The sequence below is a fragment of the Aplidium turbinatum genome, chromosome 4, assembly GCF_918807975.1.
Source record: "Aplidium turbinatum chromosome 4, kaAplTurb1.1, whole genome shotgun sequence".
Lineage (NCBI taxonomy): Eukaryota > Metazoa > Chordata > Ascidiacea > Aplousobranchia > Polyclinidae > Aplidium > Aplidium turbinatum.
In genome coordinates, this window is record NC_137475.1 from 43541207 (window position 1) to 43564994 (window position 23788).

Genomic DNA, 23788 nt, shown 5'->3' on the forward strand with positions numbered 1-23788 from the left:
TGAAGTTGTGACGTGTATTTTAAATTGTTACATGCATTTATGACGTGCATTCGAAAGAAAAAAAGGAGTTGTCAGTTTTATTTATGGTCAATAATGAGCGTGAGAGTTAAAATAAACCTGTAAACAGTTTCAGCTTTGCGTGTAAACAGTATTTGCGGCTTGCATTCAAGGGCGGCTTACATTAAATTTTTAACACTATCACATGCGGCTTACAATCAAGGGCGGCTTACAATCAAGCGCGGCTTACAATCAAGTAAATACGGTATGTGGCATGAATTAGTGATGCGATATAGTTGATGATGAGCCCGGCCTCATGGGCGAAACACATCTCTATCGCTAAATGCATGCTACACTCGACTGCCGAGAAACAGAAGTGTTGCTGCTTGCGAATTGTTCCAATTCCATGCAACGGGTGCGGACAAATGAAAAGTTGCTGTTTGGATTGCGTTGTTCAAATGCACACCTCAAAAGTTGAATCCATTTTTGTTTGCAAAGAAAAAAAAAACTAGAAAAAAAGGAATTAAATGTAACAAAATGCAACAAATGATGTTTTTGACTTGTTTCGTAGCTCAGCCTACTTGCTCTTACAGAAAAAGACAAATTCTTTATTAGTTGGTTGGTTTTGAATCTTTATTCTCGGACTGACAAAGCCTTGATAGCCTGGCTTATTCCTGGTAGTTTCGCATATTCGTAGAGGCTTTTGACGCAGGAATTTTGTATGCAGATGGACTTTAAAAATTCTTTGAAAGTCTATTTGAAAGCTTTTTCACTGCAGTTCAAGCATAATAACAAAAGTGTATCTGTAAATCTTTTTGTATACTTTGCGAAAAATCAATAAAAAAAGCAATAAGAAAACAAATAAAATAACGGACATTAGTGCATTTTGTATTACGCAATACAGTTTATCAGGGAGCGAAAACAAAAGGGAACCACTATTCTGTATAAAACTGTGCTCATTAATAAGAATTCACACCACTCCGGACGTTTGGTGACAATGAAAAAAGAACTTTTTCTGATTTGTAACAATTTTGCTGGGCCATCCAGCATCAAATTAGTGTGTAGCCTACAACGATATGTTACAAACATCATGTCATCGTATTCATAGACTACTATGTGGTCACAATTTCATGAGAACAACATTAGCAATTTAATTACTCATTGGGTATAATTTTGAACATTATGATGAGCAGTTCAATTCTCTGGTTTAATAAACGTCTACAGCAGGTACAACTGTTAAGCCAGACTGTTTTTTTTTAAAGGCCACACAGTTCAAGAAACTATTGTTATATAAAAGTTGTAATTGCATTGTACAAATGTTGTCACAATAAAAGGACAATAAATTATTATTTGTGTTTAACTATTTTAACCTGAAAACACCTACATAGGTGGGTTGATGAGCGGATACGGAGTTTTGAAAATTTGTTCCATCGTCTAATATTCTGCTTACTTTAATTAACATGTGGAAACAGTGATGCAGCGATATTGTTATTAATCAATAGATCAATCGTCAACACAGAAACATATAAGCAAATACAATTTATTTAAAATCATAGTTTTAAATAGGTCCGTAACTGAGAGGACCCGAGAAGGGGTTAAAACCCCTGTTTTTAGTCTTTTCCCAAAAGAAAAACATTTGTTTGGGCCATCTACGCAGACGATCTATTTTTGTTTCGCAGAGACAACAACAAAGTTTTTCTAACGTCTTAATGGTTAGTCACTAAGATTACACAGAACTTTGGCAAGGTTGGCAGTAGTACCATTTTTGGAGCTTAGGTTCCACAAATGGAAAAATGTTACATGGAGGTAGGCCTATATCTCCATGGCCATACCAGTGTACCTACTGCACTGAGGAGGCCAGAAAGCCGAAAGCCCGAAACGGTGTGCACTGTCTGCAGTTATTAGGTCACACATATTTCAATTTAGGTACCCTCGTCTCAACACGGCCACAATTCAATTCAGTAGGCCATAGCCCTAAGAAGAGCCGTTGCCATTTCTCTCTGGTCAGCGACAGCGTACTGTTCATGAAAGAAATCGAAGGCTATAATAATCGAAAGGACGCCATCCGCAATTGACCGCAAAACGGCCACGCAGGCCTTCTTAAAGGGAGAACAATTCTTTACGTTTTGTCAAATAAGCATTGCTTGAATATACGACACAAAAAGATTGAAAAGTTGCTTATAACATCTTCTTGATTAAACTTTTCAACAAATAGACGGTGTAGTACAATTGAGGTAAGATATTAACAATTATGTACTGAACTTTGCATTGTTGATTGTGTCTATTATGACAAAGCTTTAGCAGAGAGTTTGCTTTATTGTAGTACAGACATACAAAACAACAAAGTACCATCAATGGGTTGATAAATTTTATGTTTATTATGCAAAGGAAATACAACATAATTAAAATAAACTTTCAAATGTTATCCTGTTAGGCTGTTATATTAATGTTAACCAAACCCATTGACGTTACTTTGTTTTCATACATCAATTATAATGATGGATTCAAGTTATCAAATAGTTGTAGGCTATGTCAAGTTAAAGTTCATCTCAATGGGAAGAACAAATCAGAGTAAATACATCCGTAAGTTGTCGCTAAAAATCTATATATTTTGAATAATGAAAAGTTTCAACACCGAAACTGACCAGAGTAAAACGTGATGCAAATAAAAATATACCAAGTCAAGTGGCAAACAATCGATTTTAAAATCAACAATAACGACAAAAACATGCGAAATCAGTGGATTAAAATAAAACGGCAACACTGCAAATAATGAACTTCATAAACAAAGGCACAATATTTTAATAAAAGATAGTTAAAGCCATCGGCTTCATTCAACCCCACAGCAATAAGGTAGACAGTAAAATCTGTCATTTTGATTTTGCTGTCTGGGAAGGTAGATTCCCAACTTTGCAAGATTCAAACTTTCGTAGAATAAAAGAATAAAGAAAGATAGTATTTCTGTGCGGAAAGAAATACGGTAACCTTAAGCTCTTTTGACAAAGGGTTTTGCTTTGCTCTAGCTGGGTAACGCACTACAACCTTAACCGTAAAATCGTTTCAAAAACTACACTGATTCAATCTGATCAAAAAATGAAGAATTCAAAATGTAGGTGATTCATGTTCAGCAGTGTTTTGAAAACTAAACTGTTTTTATCTTCAGTGTTATTCAAATACTGTTTCATGTTCAGTAGTAGCCCAAGCCTACAAATAAAATGATGAACAAGTGAATAATGAGTTAAGGATTCAGTTGCCCACTGAAGAAGAGTAAGTTATAGAATCGGGGTGAATTATTTCGCGGTACATGTTTCATTTTCTTTTTTGTAATTTTTTTCTCGTCAGCCACTGCTGTATAAAGAAGATGTGGCTGAGTGTGGTAGAATCTTAGACATTTCTTTTAACTAAATTCTTGTCAGTGATTTAAGGTGACGCTTTTCTCATCATTGTGACTCACAATATCATGATTTTACAGCGACCATGTAGTTTTAAGCTACAACCGTTGCGCAAATTGTTATTTTTAAACTTTTTGGTTTACCCATTCTCGTCATTTTTAACTCTTCGGAAAGATATAGAATATATTCATGACATTTGCAAGAGCAGGATACGCTTGTGAACAATGAGATGAAACGCGATGATTAGCTGTCCAAAGGAATCCTCTGGAGAATAAGGCCACGTTATGTCCTATAATAGTTATAGATGACACATCATCAAACATGAAAGAACCCCCTCGCTATACATCTGTTGCTACACAAAAACATCTCGAAAGCTGTTTCCACAAGTCAAAAAATTGCACTCTAAATGGCGAAAATATTTTAGAGCTACGAAATTCCCCTCCCCGCGTCGTTTGGACGGAAAACTGCAACAACCTGAGGAAAGTACCAAACAATGCGACAAGCGAACTGATCTGTGACAAAACAAACCTTATGCCGCGAGATGAAAATGGACTTTTTATAGTTTGTGCGCTTCTATTTTCTGCCATATTGTTTTTATTATTAACACATATCTTACAGCGTTAATTTTTAAGGCACACACTGATCTTTTCCCAAGTGACAGACATTTTGGTCCAACTTTCATGAAAATATTGATTGATAACAACAGTGGTGCAAGCAAACTAGAAAGAAAGCTTTGGGAAATCCAGCTTTTCAACAGGTTTATGGAAAAACATACTCAAAGAAAAAATGACATGAAGTTATGGTTTTGGATAGGTGGCGTCTCAACAGTTTAAGCCTACAGTACTGTGCAAGTGTGCAACCTATTTGATTGTTGTTGATGTGATAGTGGATATTGTATATGCTGACTATTCGCTGATCCCATGATCGTGCATTGGTTTGTCTTATCTACATACAGTAATGATAGCTTACTTGGCAAGAAAATACAATTCGGTTTGAGCAATGGAGGCTAGACTTTGTTGCTAGTTTTATTTTTCCTTTTGAACGATTGCTTCTGAAGAGACAAAGTTCAAAACGTGAAATCGAATACAGGTGTTGGACAAAAGAAAATGAATGACCATGGACTTCTAAATAGTAGCATCTGGACTGGAAACTCAGTGGGCAACATGAGGCCAAACAGTTGGTACAACAGTTGGCCAACAGTGGGCCAACAGGGTTAGTTACTTGGCTGTTGGCCCACTGTTGGTCAACTGTTGTACCAACTGTTTGGCCTCATGTTGCCCACTGAGTTTCCAGTCCAGATGCTACTATTTAGAAGTCCATGGAATGACCCTACAATACTGCACTGTGAAAATATTTGGATAATGTTTTCTTTTCTTGAAATTGTTCATCCTACATAGAAACGAAAATATTGTATGATGTTGTTCTGACATTCAACACGATTAGAAGGGTTGCTGATGCAAAAATAGTTTTTCATATAGAAAATCGTGATATTACTGGGGTGGTGAAGCTGAGTTAGAACATGAGAATACGTGTTAAATTCCAGCAAAACATCTGGCCATTTCCTTGTCAGAATCCTTAGATTTTGAGTAAGAACCAAATCGCATTTCGTCAAAATATCTCACTGCACGAATCAATTACAATTTGGTGGACAGTTTGCACCAGCACTGCAGCCAAGAAGGTTTGAAAGTAACTCCACGATGGTTTAAAATATCGCCATTTAAGCCTTTTATCGTGACGTCACACAAAGAGGGGTGACCTTGACCGCCCTTTGGTTACGCCATTGATCTGCACCCTACGATTGTTCAAGCCAGCAGTTAGCTCATAAAGAAACAGATGGAAACTTTGACCTTGCAGCTTATCCTGTTCAGAAGTATGCTGCAGCCTGCAATATGCTGACGTAAGGAAGTTACAGGTCTTTCCATGTTTTGGACAATTCGAGAAGAGAAATGGCTTGTACCCTGCATTCTATAGTTGCTTTGTCAACGTAACAACATTCTACCGCAATTTGTTTTCTAATGCCACACGCATAGGATGAAATGCTTATGTAGGCTATATTTCCTTCGTTGAGCCAAATAGCTGGCAATGGAAATACACAAAGAAGTAACAGGATCACCAGCAGGATTCGAACCTTGGTTTATGACATTACTCTCAAGCTGCTCATAGTTTGGTCTTCAAGAAAAATACCACAACGCGTTTGTGACATAAGAAAACATTATCTGCCACAAAATCTAGAATAGAAAATGAAAGGGTATCACGTAAGAGTTACATCAACACCAAAAAAACAATAGTTTAAACGTCATTATTTTGGAAAAACTACCAATGCAAACTTTCTGGCCATCACGTGTTAAGCTAGATTCTAGAACTACAGCATAACAGGAGACTGCAGGAAAAAAGCAGCAATAATTCACTATATTAAAGCTTATTAGATCCCCACAAGCAGTGCCGGTCTTAGGGTATTTCGGGCCCTGTGCGGAATATGCTTTGCGGGCCATTATGACAATAATCCAATTCAGTAGCGTAGCTAGGTACTTTGAAAGGGGAAGGGTGGTGGTGGCGGCGGGGGGTCTGGGGGCCTCCCCAAAAAAATTTTGAAAAATTACTTTGAATTTGGGGCATTCTGAGAGCATGTTTAACAAAAATTTAGGTATGAATATTACTGTAATATGGTGCTGTCCGGTGGCATAGCAAAAGGATAAGATCATGCTTTCTTTGGCATTTTTCGGAAATAAAGCTATGTCTCTATGTTAAGTCTGGATGTAACTTATTTCGTCCCCTGAAAAATTCGTACCCTGAAATTGTGTAACAAAATTAAATTTCAACCTACTTCGTCTCCTGAAAAGATCGAGAAATTTTGAAATGTTTGCGGCAAATCCGAGTAGCGACTTCGGCTTTGTCGTTTTTTTTTCTCGATCTTTTCAGGGTACGAAATGTTCAGGTGACGAAATTGGTTGAATTCGTTGAGTCTCTATGTTTTCTTGCTGCTAATTCCTTTGTTGAATTCACTTGTTGAATTTTACCATTGAAAATGACAAAATTACTGCATTTTCTGAGTAAATTGCGGGCCCCCTAATTTGCGGGCCCTGTGCGATCGCACGGTTTGCACATCCCAAAGACCGGCACTGCCACAAGAAAACAAAAAAGTTTTACAATGTATTGTTACTTATTTCTAGCTCCCCTCCAATTATGTTTTCTTTTTCTAATAGGCTAAGTGAGCAAGACTCATGTAAGTCTTCGTCGCATGCTTTCTGTTCAAAGCGAACAAGTAAAAACAATAAATGTTCAACAAAACATGAAACAAACGAAAAACTAAACGCTCGGACATCTTCACCTTGTTAAAATGACGACAAAATTAAATCCATCAGTAATTCATTATTCTTTGTAGAGTCGAAAGTCTGCAAAACATAAAAGCAAAACCATAAACACTTCATGTGTGGAAATTCTTAGCATTCTAACCGATGGCTAAGTAACTTTCAAGTTCTAGATTAACTTTAAATTCTATGATTTAATTAGTCTGGTGTGCAGTGGAATAAAAAGAACCGGAACTTTTGGACACAGAGCGGAGATAATTTTAGGGGGTTGGAATCTTTTCAGGAGGGACAACAAAAAAACATCTTCGGAGCTCTATGCTTTTTTTTTAAAGTGTTTTATGTGGGTGTGCCAGACCTTTCTATCAGCACCGGGTCAAACTTATTTTCTCAATGCTCTGACTGCAACATCTACAAGCTAGCTATGATGAAAATCCACAAAGAAAATGGTTTATAGAATTGGTGAAAGAAGACGTGCAACATTTTTTTGAACCAGGTACCACAAAAGGGATGAGGAACCTGTTCCTAAAGGGTACATAAACGTTAAATCGGTTAAAAAATGGCGTAAAAAGCTATATTTGTTTACTGGGCTTTCAACTCACATTCTCGGTGCAGATTATTATTACTGTTTAGTTATTCTAAAAAGGGTTGTGAGAATTGATTTGCGATTTCAAAGTGGTGGCAAGAAAAAAGACAAAAACCACAGCTTTTGAGCAAGAACACTGGAATCGGAATCGCAACTGGGAAGCATGACGCTGAGACATGACGAGAACTCGTCATGGCCATCAAGAAATACGACCTGATTTGTTACCTTCTGCAAAAAAATCAGATTTTCAGCAAAATGTGACAAATCACGACGCTTGGTCTCACCTATCAAAGGAGAAACAAACACATGATGGTGAAGAGGGCCATAATGACAACTGATTGTGCAAGTGTTATCAGAGAAAAGAAGTTTCCATCTACGTGCATTCAATAGTCTACATTGCAGCGAAATTTCCTTTGGTAGAATATTTTATTTATGAACAGTATTTTCATTAAGCCAGTCATGTTTGTCTGGTTTATTAAACTTTGTCATTTCATTTGGGAAACTTGGCAAAACTATGTTTAGATCATTTGTGCACCAATTAGATAAAAGTTATGGTTCTTTTTAGTTAATGTAACGTTGCTGGTCACAAATTTCACAGAAAGTATAAATTGTTTATGTGTGCCAAAGGGAAGATGTTTTGAATGCATAATGACCACAGCAAAGGGTAATTCTTCGTGCAAATTTGCCGCAATAAAAATGTTGATAAACAAATGTGCTGGAAATATTAATCAATAAATGTCTTTTTAAACACAAAGAATGTGTTTTCTTAATCGTTATATTCTCGTATCATTAAAATGCCACAGAACGTGTTGAACAACGGATAAGTTTCTACAAATAGTACAAGAGCTGAAGTACGACTTGATGTGCATCAGAACGACGTCATAAAACTCAAATGAATCATCATTTTATTGTACCAATGATTCTTTGCCTTCACTGGGACTTACAGTATGTGTACAGTGGCGTTCTCCCCGTGTTGAGTTTGATATCTTAAATTCGTTTCAAAATGTTAGAATTGTTGATAGTGACTTTTGCATGGGTTGCTTCTGCTATTCTTAACCACCGCAACCTAATATCATTTTTGTGTCAATTTGAGTTAAAAAAGACGTGTTTTGTACCGGCATGGTCAGAAAATTGTCTGCGATGACACAAACACGGTAAAACAGGAGACTTAGCCTATCTGATAGGCTATATAAATTTCTAGATGTTTCACTCACTGTAGTCCACGCTTTTGTTGCTGGCAAGCAAATGGGCTGTTTGAAGTAAATCTGGGCTACCACCAGCTTGCTATTTTAGAGTGCCATCCCAGGCGGATCACCCGCGCAATCAACCGGGCTGTTTTTCAGTGATGCCAAGTCTAATACTTCTAGTAGCCTACGATTTCACCATTTGTTAGTTCAGTTTTAGTTTGTTTTTGTTTCTAACCATCATAACAAAAAACAATGTATGTCAAACATGGCAGAGGTCTATGAAAATGTAGAAGTGACCAAACGCGGACGTTTGTTGGACGTTGCAAGACGACTTGCCATAATTTTAATTAGTTTAACTTGACTTACTTGTTATGAGACCTCTTGTTTTGAAATTGGTATATAAATAACTATATTTTTCATTAACTCTCGTAACAAAATAATTGGTCTGCGCGTACTTGAAAGTCTAGTGAAACAGTAGCAGCATGTCCTTACATTCTGCTTCATACGAACAACCATGGTATAGCAAGTTACACGCCAAGAACTTTTTAAAACATTTTGTTTCATTTCCACGTATTGGAAAAATAAAAAAGTCGTTTTGATAAATGAATTCCAAGATATTTTGTTTTCTTTTGCCAAAGTTGGTACTTGTGTTGTGTGAAGTCGCAGACCCATCACTAGGCATTGCTCCTGTCCTCCTACGTACTCCGTATATATATGTTTGTAGAAAGAATCAATGTTATTGACGTCATAAGCGCGTGCGTGTCGTCATTTTGGTTGACAAACAATGTATTCTGTTGCAAATAATATAATTAATCAAAGCACGCACGTGACATGAATATGTGTGTACTGGTAACAATGTAAGAAGAACTGAGTGTTCGTTTGGGAATATACTCACTTCCTTGATTTTGGTAAAGTTGTGGGTAATTTTGCATGAATACAACGTTTCCAAATGGTTTGATCAACATGTCGCTTTCTTAAGCGCTTCAAAATACACTTTGCGACAACATGTTTTCTGAAATAATGCTTTCTGGTGTGCAAGCTGAAGATGGTGCCCAATAGTTGAAGATTAATTATATCTACCAAACGTGGGCGTGAAAGCAAGGAATCCGATCTTCGTGTCCACTTTCAGACATGTCTCTGACTGTCCTGCCAAAGACACAGCTACATGCTCATGAGCGGTGTCGAACTGACGTCCTTTTGTATATCAATTCAATGCTCTCACCCCTCAACTATGTAGAAGACGTAGTAGTCAACATGTGATTAAGTGTGTTGCTACAACACTTCTGTGTGCTTTAGGTAGGTACCGAACCAGAGTATTACGAACATCAGACGAGGGCTAACTACTCTGCCAAGCAGTTGAGCAGTTAAGGCATCTGACGTCATCCCAATAATTAAAACCACACAAAAAGACGATTTGAAATATTTTTATGTTGTTATTTTATTGATAGTGTAGTTCTTGATAGTGTAGTTATTGATAGTCTGTTCAATATGCAATAAAAACGAAGTCCATTTATCATCAAACTTGGCTTTAGAAGTTGGCTTGAATTAATCCAGCGAGCTTGTACGACTTACCTTTGATACATTGTGTTCAAACCTTATGGCTCTATGTAACTTATTATGACTCATTTTTGTTTGTACTTTAGTTAAGGAGTGGTTCAAACAATACATTCAGCAAATGATGCAAAATAACAAAAAGAATAAATATTAGTTTGGCAATGTTGTCCCTTGTGAGTTACAGGAACTAAAATAACACAAAAACTAAACAAAAATATTTCAATTTGGGGCTTTTCAAACACGAGACAGATGTGACGATACTGACGTCCGCTAAAATTTTCTGTTTCTTATTTTATCGATTTTTGACCGGTTTTGAAAAACAGCTTTTTAGGGCAGTGGGTTAAGGGCCTACAAGTCGTCAAAGGTTTTTCTTTTGGTGTGCTGAGACCATTCGTCTGTGACGAAATTTTATTTTTAAGTTCATTTCAATGTGCTATAACAAACCTTCAAAAAATCTCAAACAAATAATAAAATTCCAAAACAAAACTTCGTTCCTAAACTTTTCATCAAATTTTCCTATAATTCAACTGATGATCCACTGGGATGCACGGTGTGACAAAACATTTTAAATAAAGTAAACAATATCAACACACTTGTGTGGCGAAAGCTCTGTATTTAAATAAACCGATTCTTCTGATTTGGTGTGATATTGTTTACTTTAAATTAATAAAACTTTGCTTACATTTTCACTCAACAAAAATGTTTCCATCTTTTAATATTGCTTTAATGTGAGGTGACGTTAAAGCGTTTTGTCGGCTGCATAGCCGAGTAGTGAGAGCACTGGGACGGCACTAAAAATAGCGCCGGTTCGACATCGCTCAAGAGCATCCGACTGTGTCTTTGGCAAGATACTTAATGACATGCCTGGAGGTGGACACGAAGATTGGCCTTGCCTACCCGCCTACTAAATCTAAATGTTCAACCACCAGGCGTAAACCTGGATACGACAACAACAACAACAACGGTAGAGCGATGTAAAAAAAGTCGAGATTTTTGTGATCTGAACCTAGGCCATAAACATCAAGCCTGTGAAGAAACGCAACTGTCTGTAGCTTATTATGGTGAAGATTCTGGATAAGGATAAATTGTTTATGCACTGAAGATTGTTGTGGTAAAGAGGAGTCAAAAAAGTACTCTTTTGATGCATTTTCATGACTGAGAACTGAGGATAGTCAGCAAAATCCACGCAAATAACGCACTTTCACATGGAAAGTATCCGATTTATGACGTCACAATAAGCTACAAAGAACCGAGAACTCGTCGTGGTAAAAGACGCTTTCAATTGACTAATGACGTTTTGGTTTGTTTATTGTAATTCTGCAAATGATAAATTTTTAACAAAATTTTAGCAATTTTTTGTTCCTCTTTCACATTTCGCCAATGTAATCAAATGATCCTAATTTGAATATTGTCATACTCATCTTGCTGAGTAAAGTATGCACTTTTTGTTCCGAACAATGATAATATTGAAAAATGATGTATCGTCATTTTTGCTAGTTTTTGTTTAAGAAATTATTATTAATGATTTGACTGATCTGCAAAAACCTCTTTCAAATGAGCTTTATGTTTATGTATCGTTGACAGAAATAATACGCTCTATAATTTTTTTCAAAAAATTATTTATACAATACCTACCACAGTCTCTAAAAATGATATCATCGATGTGGGCGTCGCTTCTCGCGTCTCTGACGTCTTTGACTCTAATTTCGACTTGAAACGGAATCTGAGTTTGAAGATTCAAGGGAACGGTGGATACCATCCATTGATCGCTTTGATGACCAAACAAAGACCATTGTGGCTCCAAATGGATTGATCCTCCTCTTGTCGTTTTTGGGTAGACAAGATTGACTTGCAGCCTTGGAGCCTGAAAAAAGCGATATTTGAAAACGTCCATTAAAATTTTTTTCTCTGTAAATTGGAAACCCGTTCTGTTTTTTCTGTTTTGTCGCTTCTACCTTTTTGTTTTATCTCGTTTATCTTTTTCTAGACCTTTGCTATGTTGACATGTGTCGTTTTTGCTGTAATGGTCAGAAATAAAAACAACAAACTGCATTTATATGAGAAGGAAACGTGCGTATTGTGCCAGTATAAGGCCATTAATTCCAATGGTCTGAGACTTCCGACGCGTAAAATTTATTAAGCTTATGTACGTGCGTTTGGAGTTACTTAAATTAGCTTAACTCATAAAGTAAAAATGAAAATTTTCCAAATTTGAAATAGCTCCAGAAGAAAAACAATTTACCAACAGAACTAGAGCAAAATAGTTTTTATAGAGTATACTCACATACAGTCCACGTAGAAGATAATCAAACTGCATGACACATGTACAATTGCTGTTACCGATCAATTTGGGACTTCGAACATAACCGTGATTACTTGGTTCACCGGTTGCTTTGAAAGCCAAAATGTGACCTCGCCCTACAAAGGGATATTCATGATAAAGATGCTTAATAATACTTAAACATTAGAGAAGTAATGTTCAACTTTTTTTATGGTCAACGACTCCTTTAAAAAAAAGTCAATTCAGCGAACAACAAACATTGTAAAACTAGCCCTGAGCAAACGTTCTGCATAATTGGCCTATGAAATGTCAATTTTAGCACTTTTCTTGAAATCGAGTATAAAGCAGGGGTTCTTAGACTTTTTTTAACGCGAACCCCTTAAAATGTATTCCATTTTTGATATTATACACTAAGATTTCCATTGAGCCTTCATGGACCCCCTAAAACTAGTCCGCGCACTCCTTGGGGGTCCACGGACCCCAGATTAAAAACCCCTGGTATAAAGAGATTGACTGCATTGCCGAGGGGCGCGAGTTCATCTACAGCGCTTGAGAAGGTGTTGGTTCGACACCGCTCAAGAGCATGCGGTTGTGGTTTTGGAAGACCACCTATTGCACAGGCTTGAAGGTGGGTACAAATATTGCTTCTTTAGCTTATCGCTTTAGCTTAGCTTTAGCTTTATCTAAGTTAAATCTTTAGCTACGAGGCTAAGAAAATATAAAAGGGACTGACTTTTACAGCTGGGAAAGCAGTATATGAAAGTTTTTCTTTTTTTATTTCTCTTACCTTCAAAGTGCTCTTTTGTCGCCTCATGGTCTGACTTTGGACTAAGTGGGACGTTGTATGGTTTCCAGTGGTCAAGATATCCAGGAATTGGAATATTAATTCGGCTTTGTTTTGTAGAAGACGTCCATGAACACAATTTGCTTGCGTTGTTGAAAGTGCAGTCAATAGCACTAGCATTAGCTGATTCTACGGGAAATAGTTTTTTAGTTTAAACTTCGTCAGAAATGCATTGTCCTATCAAGCCAACAATTTTTTTTTCCTTTTTACCTTGATTCAACGTCTGGAAACGCAAAAGGCTAAAGCAATGTAAAAAAAGGACAAAGTTTTCTAATAGTGTGTATGTCTTGAAGAATAGCAATTTTCATATGGTAGCCTGAATTTTTTAAACCATAAACCGACATTACTCAGCAACAACACTAGGGGAGACTGGGGTTAGTTGGAAAGTTTTTCTTTTAAAGTGAAATTTAAAACAACTGGTGCATAACCTGACAACTTGAAGCGGCTTAAATTATCACCTATGGTGTCCTGTATCTTACAACCAAAAATAAGTATTGAGTCAATTCAGCTTTTAATGGAAATTTAAAATAAACAAACATACAATTGATTTTCCAACTAACCCCATGTCTGGGGTTAGTTGGAAAACATCATGGGGTTAGTTGGAAAACGTCATGAGGTTAACATTTACATGTCGTTGTAAGCAAATAAATTACTTTCTTTCAAGTAAAAAAGCAATAAATTCAACAACCAATTACTTTAAACCAGGGTTTCTCATCCTGGAGGCCATGGACTCTAGTAGGCCATGAGCCTTTTTCAAGGGCGCCATTGAAAAAAATATTTTTTTTAATTTATTTACTCTATGTCCTTTGTACTTTCCAAGTTATTCAAAGTTCAAACTAAAACCTTACAATGTGCTAAAAACAAGTATATTAGAGCTTATACTACTTTCAAAAGCACAATTTAAAAATTCAAAAGTATTCCAACTAATACAAATACAAAACATTTTCCAACTAACCCCATCTACAATTTTCCAACTAGCCCCATCAGGACATGACTAACAGTTTTCCTAAAATATTCAAGCATGGTTCATTTGACCAAAATTTATTTATTTCTCAGTATTGTGGAACAACTACAGCTAACACACACCAAAAAACGTGTGTCTATCTTTAACGCCATGGACGCATAAGATGTTTCCCAAAGAGCCAAAAATTTTACTTCATAGCTAAAAAAATAAAAAATGTTTGCTCAAGCAGGCATACCTGGACTCAGCAAATCGAAACTAACATGGATTGTGTGTTTTGACAAACTACATCACATGGTGGCAGTAAATATTTTAAAAAGTTTTCGGGAGTTGCAAAAATGCTGATTTTTCAACTAACCCCGCTTTCCAACTAACCCCAGTCTCCCCTACATTTAACATTATAAAAAAATAAATAAATAAGCGAACGATTTCGGCTAGTCATACAGCCCTTTTCAAGCCTATAAGAAAAATACTTTTTCAAAGAAATACTAAAGAATAATACACTATCACAGCAGAAATATGGACAAATCTTAACATTTGAGAAACTTGCCTAACTTGCTCACACACAATGATAACTGAAAAACTATGCAGCACAACGGGTCAAGTATGTGAGAGGTAAAATTAATTAATTGTTTAAAAAAGGACTCAAGCAGATTACCAAAGATGGACAGGAGCACAACACGAGATAGTGGCACAAACAAATTATTACAGGTATATTTGTTACAAACAAATAGCTTCAATGTTTCAAAACTGCCAAGAACAGTTGGCTTGGCTACATTCGTTAGGCCTGAATGAAATCATCTTTAAGGTAAGGAAAACTTATGTTGCTAATAGGCTACAGTGGAATTCAACGTTACCGTGTCTTCGACCCTAGCCACACTTTTCTGAAGGTTCCTTCAGTTGTCAATACTGGCAAGTTTTGCTGGATTAAACAGCTAAATCGTCTTATAAATCTTATTGTAACCATTATTACCTGCCAGAATGCATTGGTCATTACGCATCTCAAAAGCAAGGTCGTCGATTGCTAGAAGCGGGGATTGAGCTTTCTCAGCTTTACTGTTCAGCATCATGTTACAACGATGGTTCTCACAAGATCCATTTTGTATGACCACCCCTTCTATTACAATCTAAAATCAACGTATTTCAAATCAATTAGCATTCACTTCTACAAATGCAATGAGAAGCAACATTAATCGAAAAACGAAAGCAATAAAAAATAGCCTATACATATGAATCAGGGAGCACACTAGTTTTGGTACAACATACAAATAATAATCGAGATTAAAGTCCGCAAGAAAGTTTAAGACAAATGTGAAATATATGGTAAAAGTTTGTTTAAAACCTACAGCAAACTATGATTGTTAAATCCAAAAATTTAATTTTGGTTCGCAGTTTAACTTTGCAGCAGCAACTGCAGCAAAGCAGCAGCATATTTTCAATCTGTCCATATGGTGCCGAATAAGCCTATCAATATTGCTTGCCCTGACAAACCACTTCTTAGAAAGGATTGCCGACATTTCCACCCTGCTAATATAATGCACAATAGCAAATGCAAAATACCTAGAAAATGTAGCTTAATAGCATGAAATAAAGGATATTGTGTTCCTTAAGGCTTTGTAAGAATTGTAACACAAGCTCTGAGTAGGCAAAGTTCAGTCTACTCAAGGTAAAGTTTCATTGTTTCACTGCCACGAAGTTTAGCACAAACAACACATCGTGACCTCAAGTCAAGCCTTGCAGCATGGTACAAAGGAAAAGCAAAAACAACCAAAATAGGCAACAATTAATAGCTGTCCAAAAAAGCTTTTATAAAGCAGATTTTGTCTCTAAATTTCATAGCAGTGTTGCTAGTAGCAGTGAATTTTTAGACTCTTATTTGAAAGCATAGGACAATGCTAACTCAGAAATTGAAAGCATTAAGTTTTTTAAATAAATCTCTTTCTTTAACTTTTCTTTTTTTTATCTCGTGAGTCATAAGACGGCTGCATGGATGATTTTCAAAAGTGAGCCAGTTTTTAGATTTCGAGATCTCTGGGATTTACCGCTCCCTTCACTTTATGTCTCTGATCAAAAGGTTAAATCATGGCAATCAAGATTAGAACGTACTGATGTGTATTCTTGTAACGATACTGGTTTAACAATGCTATAATCTATTAATAACAATAAAGATTGAAATGTAATTATTAGTAGTAAAGTGTCATCGCCCAAGCTACATACCAGGGTTACTCAACTAATGTTAACAAAGGTCCAGTTTGACAAGTTGAATATTTTTAGCGGTCGGGTGAATAAATTATTTCAACCACGAAAGTTAAGTTACCTGTATCAAACCACTTTTTTAGGTAAAATATAACTCGACTTGGACTTTTGAGAATGTGTTGGAGAGTTTAGGGGACGAAGTCCCCCAGCAACTAGGATAATCACAGTAAAAATTGCTTCCTGTCAGTAGAAATCTGTTTAAAGAAGCCCTGAAACGTAGCAATGAGGATATTCTTCCAAAAGCTCAAGGTCCACCATCAACACTCAGAAGGTCCGGATTCGGACCGCGGTCCGCCAGTTGAGTAGCCCTACTATATACTCTTACCCTACCTATGCTTATTTTTGCAGTCTCTCCCCTGTACGTGTATTTCTTTATTTTTTTCATGCTGTTTTTTATGACTGTGCAACATGAATGCATATCTGAAGCAAATAATTAATAATATAAAAATTATGCACCTGAAAAGACTTGTATTCACGTGGTATTGGTATTTCCTCAACGGTTAATTTCCACTTGAAACTTGTATCTTTTTCTTTAATTTCACGTGCAGGAGAAATTCCTCCTAAAACTCCTGCAATATCTTGAACGGATGGGATAACAAAGATTCTGATGCTAGAACCTCCACACTGTGCAAGGTACCAAAATGATAGTATGAGGTACGACATACCTCCCTCTATCACGGGAGAGATCATATATCCATTTGTGGCATGACGAGTATCCTTGAGAGCAAAAAACCAGCTCAATTGGTCATGTTGCTCATAAGAAACTCCACGATGGACACAACTGTGGGTCTCCAGCCTCTGGAATTGCTCATTCCCAAGACCGATGACGTTGTACCAATCGCATTCCACATCCTTGTTGACAATTTCCAAAGAACAAAAGTTCCTTGTTCTTTGTGGCACGAACTTGAAATCGGGATTCAAAAGTACAGTGGCGTCATATTTCATCGACTGATACTGGAAGCACTTGTGTGATGTCACAGACGCATCTATAATTTCGTATTTCAAAGGCACCTTCAGCGTGACCACCACTTGGAATTCTGTTATGTGCGCTAATTGTTTATGATCCCTAATGAAACCGTGACGACATCGATCAGATGACATGTTGATATTTATCGGATCTCCTTTCATGGGAACAATAAAAACTTTCAACGGAACTTTTTTCATGGTCCTGAGGGAGATTTGCAAGGTGCAAGACTGTGAGAAGTTGTAGTGGGGCGATACAATGATGGCCGAAGAGTTTCCCTTTTCGGATGGCAAATTCAGTTCATCAATGGAATTCCAATCTATAAAATAGCAACACTAATCGATAGTTTGTTCATAATAATAATAACAACGCAAGTGGAGATACAAGTACTCTCGAGTCGCGTAATCTCATGATCATGCGTATGCGCGGCTCTCGAAAGAAGGTGGGTTCGACTACTTTCAATTTCAAGAGCATACGGCCGTATTTTGACAAAAGACACTTAATGGTATGCAGAAATTAGGAAAAGCTGACTCTAAGACAAAGCATTTCTCTGGTTTCAGCAATTCCATCGTACTGCACGATGTTTCAAAGAGCGAAAAATCAAGACGATTTTTAACAATTATTGTTGTTACGACGTCATCTTACCAGGTGAATGCATGTCAATGTACTTCCACGCATGCGGTTTAACTTCATTGCATTGACTAATTAGGTTAATTCTTTTTCCACATTTCACGTGATGATGAGTGTGGCTTCCTGTTAAAAAAAATACATTATTTACATTGTTTGCCCGAAGGCAAAGAAATACCTAAAATATTTAATTGAACACTTTGATTTCAAACGTCTTGTAGAATTAAACGCTGTTCCTTCAGGAAAATGTTCGAACTTATTATGTTATTATTCTGTTAGTGTATTGTATTTGTTTTAAATAATGCTATTCAATCCTTTAAGCTATTGTCAGTCATCAGTTTATGGTATTGTAAAATCACTTCTCTCTCAATGCTAGTCATAAAATAGTTTTCATTTTGCCTCTGCGCTAAGTAGTCTAACTATAACTCGCAAGAAATCAAGGAGATGCTATGAGGTTGCTATGGGATTACTTTTCCCTTTCTGCCAAATACGTTACTCATCAAGACAAAGAGATTCAAAAGCTTTCGTAGAAATAACTTACCGAAAATTTTTCTCTTTTCATACCGACAGACCCCATCATTGAATGAGTGTTTGTGAGATGGTGTCTCTAAATGAGAAAGTAAATGATTTGAGTGTAAGAGTAGACTAGTACAAGACTCCCTGCTGCATTGCCGAGTGGTGACTGGTGAGAGCCTTGAAACGACAATCGCAAGGGCACCGGTTCGACACCACTCAAGAACATGCCGCTGTGTCTGTGGAAGGACACTTAAAGGCATGCCTGAAGGTGGACACGAAGATTGGCCTCCTTGCCTTCCCGTCCACTTAATCTAAATCTTCAACCACCGGGTGTAAGCCTGGATACGACAAACAAGAGACACTGAAGTAGAGAAACATGAACTATAATTTTGATGATAGACAGAGATATTTGGAGGAACTATGTCGATGGTATCCGAACACGCCCGAATGGATGATGATTAGAATTTCTGAAGTTGCAGTTTTTGAATTTTGCGTCACTTATAATTGGATGCTCCAACAGTGAATTACTCTACGATTAAGCATATCTCTGATTAAGCAATTTATTTTGCGTATTTTTTTCTTATAAACCAAACGTAATCCGTCGATTAAACTCGCCAATTAATAATCCACAAATGAACTTTGCGGAAAGTGATTCTCGATTACCTAATCAAACAATCAGCTTAATCGGCCGCTTAAGCCATCCTCTGCTGATGTACGCAACCCTAAAGCTTTTGAGTCTTTCTTAGAATCAAAGCAATTTTACCACATCAACTAAGTAAAAATATTATTGGATTAAGATTTCTGGAACTATTAAACTTGCACTTTGCTTAACTAAAAAATTTGCGTGTCCCAAGACAACAAAATCCGTCATTTTTACATTGATTCAACGTCTGAAGATGCAAAAATGACAGATTTTGTTGTTTGCGGACGTTGAATTAATGTAAAAGTGACAAAGTTTGTTGTCTGAAGTTTCGGTTCTCAAGCGCTCGCTGCAACAGCACGTTCAACAAGCGAAATTCCTTCACCCACTATGACGTCACACTCACGAGTGATCCACACGACAACAGGAATGACTCCAATGATCACAATGAGGAGGAGGACGATGATGATCTTCCACGCCAAGGGAGAACGAAACAGATGAAGACACTGTCCATTTGGTGTCGGCTTTGTCATACTACTCGTCGATGACGTCAGAAGTGGACGCGCGCTGACAGACGCTGAATATAACAAACAGGTAAACGAGAAAATGGAGGACACCGTGTTTTTAGGTTAAGTTCGGGAGTTATTTGGAATCAAAGTTGAAAGTTTTTCATGTTTCCATTTTTGGAAATATTTTATTTTGGTTCAACTTTGTGAAGGATCAAACTTTAGCATTGGTGTGCAAATCCCATTTTTTGATGTTCAACATCAATAAAAGCAATCAGACCCCGCCAGGCGCGAATCTAAGAGTTTTTTTCGGGGGGGGCCAGAAAATTTGAAAATCAATTAAAAAGAAAGAAAAAGCTAAACAGATATGAACAATGATACTACGACATATACGATATGCTAGAAAATAGACATTAAAACAACCATTTTCATCAATTGTGATGCCGAGGGACTAATATCAGCTGTTTAGAAGCATATCAAACCATTTGGAAACATACAATTTTTCACAAAATTTCGGGGGGGGGCCCGGGCCCCCTGGGCCCCCCCCATAAATCCGCGCCTGGACCCCGCTATAATCCGGTCTACTCTATTTCGTCAATTACTGTCGCTTTATCGAAGTTGCTTGATATAATTAGAATCGCTATGAATGAGGTGAAATAAATTTCAAGAAATGTTTTAACACAACTTTATTAGAAAATGAGAACAAAAACTACAACAAAACAAGCAGTTAAAAATTGCTGGTATGATTTCAGTCGAATTTCAGCAAACAAACGTTGGTCTTATTACATCATAAAGATATTGCAAACGTTGAAATGATGCAATAGAAAGATCTTTTGTTTGTTGGAAACTAACTTCTAATAAAGCTTTCAAACAAGGACCCATGCAAACAATAGAACGTGCTGTACTAGCTGGCACGAAACGCTAATTTGTTTCGAAACATACAAAATGCAACTTCTCGTGTGGTATACGCACAGCAAAAAAGTGTAAACAATTCAATCCAATTTCATTTTTAATGCTAGCACAAACATGTAGAAAACGACGAAGTAAACACGTACTGTAGATATGGTGAAACATGGGCCTATGCATATGCATATTAACAACCGGTTCGAAGAAGTCAATAAAACTGGAAGGACCGGTTCGCAAGGATTGGCGTGAGCCTACTTGATGCCATCTTAAAGCGTTAGCCAATCAAGCTTGCAAAACTTATTTTTAGATTTACCTCTTTGTTGAGTGGAAGGGCGGCCTTGAATGAAAACGCTCGTTTCAATTTGATTCGCAGCCATTTTGAGAATTGATCAAAGCTGTGTGTTCAAATAACCTTAGACTCTAAAACACTTTCTCTGACCTAGCTATCCTTTAACGAAAAAAAAAGATTGATTACGCCATGATGACGTCATTACGTGATACTGATACGTTAGTCTGCCAAAGGAGAATCTCTTTGAACTTAGATCTTCTTCAGATTACACTTAAGGGGGTATGCGCATAACACGTGACGTCACAATGGTTTGCATCGATAGTGACAAACAATAACAAAAACAATAACACAGCACAACGTACGTGTGGGGAAATTTTTGTGTATGCGTCACTTGTGAGTAGATACATGGCCGATGAAAATGCCGAGTGATAATTTTTGTTGTTGTCGATGTTCGCATATCAGCCGAAAATCGTGTCACCCATAATGATCAAAAAGGGTAATTTTATTGAGAATTTAAAAAAATGGGAAGAAAAACTGAAAATCAGCACGATTTATATTTGACAATGCACTGAACAAAGTTAAAGAGAGTTTTAATGGTTTACTGTTGGAAAAACTTTGAAATATTAAACTTCAAAAACACAAAACAAATCTTTGCTTGTTTCCAACCAATTACCTCAAAAAGAATTCTGCTTCCTTTTTTATATTGAACAACCTTTCATCAAGTAAATTCTTGTTTTGTTTCCACCGAACAAAATTGTTTCTAACGACTCTACTTTTTCATTTTGTAGCAATTTTATGCTGCTGAACAATGCATTACGAAAAATCCGGTATTTCAACCAGGTCTGTAAATTTGTGTTGCCTGCTTTAAATTTGAAAGTAACAAACACTGTCCAGATAATAAACTAACAAACTAAAATACATGCATTGCTTCAATTTAGGGATTTATAGTCTTAGATCTTCTCGTATTTTTCAAAGCTAATAAATCAACAATGTTTAGGCAATAATTTAATTTTGCAAATTCATGATTAAAAATGGTTGAATCCGCGTATGCCTGCAACCAATGCAGCAGAGTTGACAGGTTGCTTGCATTCTGACTTGCTTTGTCAAATATATGTTCTGATTCAAGAATATTCGACAGAAGCATTTGTTTCCAAACAATAAAAAAAGGCAAAAAAATTAATTGAAATCAGCATTTTGAAGTTTTTACTTATCATTGACAATAGTCAAGGCTGCGTACAGCGGTGATTGATGACAGCAATCGTAATAATTTATTTTGCAGCAATTAGTGGTAGTCTTCAAATTGCCAATTGCTTCAGTTCTGTGTTATTATGTTTAGTTCAGTAAGAATCTGAACGATAGGCTACAAAACTCTTTTTTAAGAAACTTATTTCCAAACTAGGCAATGAAATTTTGCTCACAACGTCACAAAACCTTTGTGTTTCGATTAGTCTCAGTTTTATTTGGCTCTCACAGCATTACAATGAATAGCTACATTGTTTTGTATGTTTGTTTCCTTGTGCAGTTTTTGTTATTAACGCTGGAAAATCTCGGGAAATGCGAGCCATCCCTTTTGCGCCTGACTCTGTGCACTTAGAAATGTCAAGATCAATCAATTCTGGTTTAATTCTCGGGGTGTGCGCTTGAGCAACGCACTTCAAGTACTGCTTTCCATTCAGCGGCATTTAATGGATGGAATAATTCCCCTGCAACAAGACTTCAGCAATCGGATCAGCATCAGCATGTCGGCTGCATAGCCGAGTGGTGAGAACCTTGGAACGGCAATCGAAAGGGCGCCGGTTCGACACCGCTTAAGAGCATGCGGCTGTGTCTGTGGCAGGACACTTAAAGGCATGCCTGAAGGTGGACACGAAGATTGGCTTCCTTGCCTTCCCGTCCACTTAATCTAAATCTTCAACCACCGGGTGTAAGCGTGGATACGACAACAATCGGAAACTTCACTCTGTCAATATCGGTAACCGAACCTGCGTCAGTGGTCCAAAGCTTCTACAAATCTACAAGTATGCAAAACTACCAGGAAGAAGCCTTTGAAGAGACTTTGCAGTATGAAAAGAATTCATACTCGATTAATCACTTCAGTCCTGGAATCCAACTCAATACAAAGAACACACTACAACCAGACCAGTCTTGTTTACATTGATTTAACGTCTGCGGATATTGAATTCATGCAAAAAATGCTGATTTTCTGGCTAGATGATGATATAGATATCAGATATAAAAAATCTGCGCGAGAGCCAAACGCCATCATACGTTGAGCCAAAAATCAATACATTATTGTAAGTGTGTATAGTTCTAATAGAAATATCACTCAAAGGCTTTTTCACGATGCAAAACTCGTCTAAATGTATTTGACGCGTGTCACCCTTTTTAAGGTTCAATTCCCTAGCCATAAAATATTCACAATCTTAATAAAATCGATAACACATAATATAGGCCTATCTCCACTTTGCCTTAGTATTCATATTTAAACCGGGTGTAAGAAAGATGGTATGTGCATGCAGTATCGCATATTAATTAAGTTAACCATAAGCGTATAACATGGGGCACTGTGTTCAGAAATCCTTCACATACCTAGACAGCAAAATCCGTTATTTTTACATTGGCAGACATTAGGCTGGCAGACGTCTGCAGACGTTGAATTAATGTAAAAATGGAGGAATTTGCGGCTTGGGTATTAGTTCGCTTTTGTTGAAAAATGCTTTTTCAACACTTTCCTACAAACTAAAACGCATTTGCAAACTCATCTGTTTGAAAGTCGCGAATGAGCTGTTGGTATCCAAGCCTGATGACGCATTGCAAGAATATCATTAATCTTTCTAGCTTGCAGCATTACTATTTCGAATCGATAGCCTTCATGACAGAAGTTATAAATCACAATGAAATGCTTCCTAGGAATGCGCCCATGCCAAGGCGTGCAAAAATGGTGGAGCCAAGCAAGCGAGTCTCTTTTTGCGTCTCT

The 23788-nt window shown here is 36.9% G+C and overlaps 1 protein-coding gene across 1 annotated transcript; it reads right to left on the reverse strand.

The window, feature by feature from the left end:
• Positions 1-6699: 6699 nt before the first annotated feature.
• On the reverse strand, positions 6700-20966 carry LOC145769212 (uncharacterized). The gene is made up of 10 exons (XM_082580799.1): positions 20836-20966; positions 19517-19687; positions 18496-18561; positions 17973-18080; positions 16820-17646; positions 15081-15234; positions 13090-13275; positions 12306-12439; positions 11657-11885; positions 6700-6781 (listed from the first exon to the last, which is right to left on the reverse strand). The coding sequence occupies exons 1-10, from the start codon at positions 20897-20899 to the stop codon at positions 6759-6761; spliced, it is 1962 nt and encodes a 653-aa protein (XP_082436925.1). The 5' UTR covers positions 20900-20966; the 3' UTR covers positions 6700-6758.
• Positions 20967-23788: the final 2822 nt, after the last annotated feature.

What these genes read in the sequence shown, in the direction of transcription:
- LOC145769212 (XM_082580799.1), bottom strand. Translation starts at nt 20,899, where the DNA reads ATGGCTGCGAATCAAATTGAAACGAGCGTTTTCATTCAAGGCCGCCCT. An exon ending in CATTGACATGCATTCACCTG is followed by an intron (nt 17,647 to 17,972) that starts GTAAGATGACGT and finishes GCTATTTTATAG; the next exon opens with ATTGGAATTCCATTGATGAA. An exon ending in TGACCAATGCATTCTGGCAG is followed by an intron (nt 13,276 to 15,080) that starts GTAATAATGGTT and finishes TATTTCCCGTAG; the next exon opens with AATCAGCTAATGCTAGTGCT.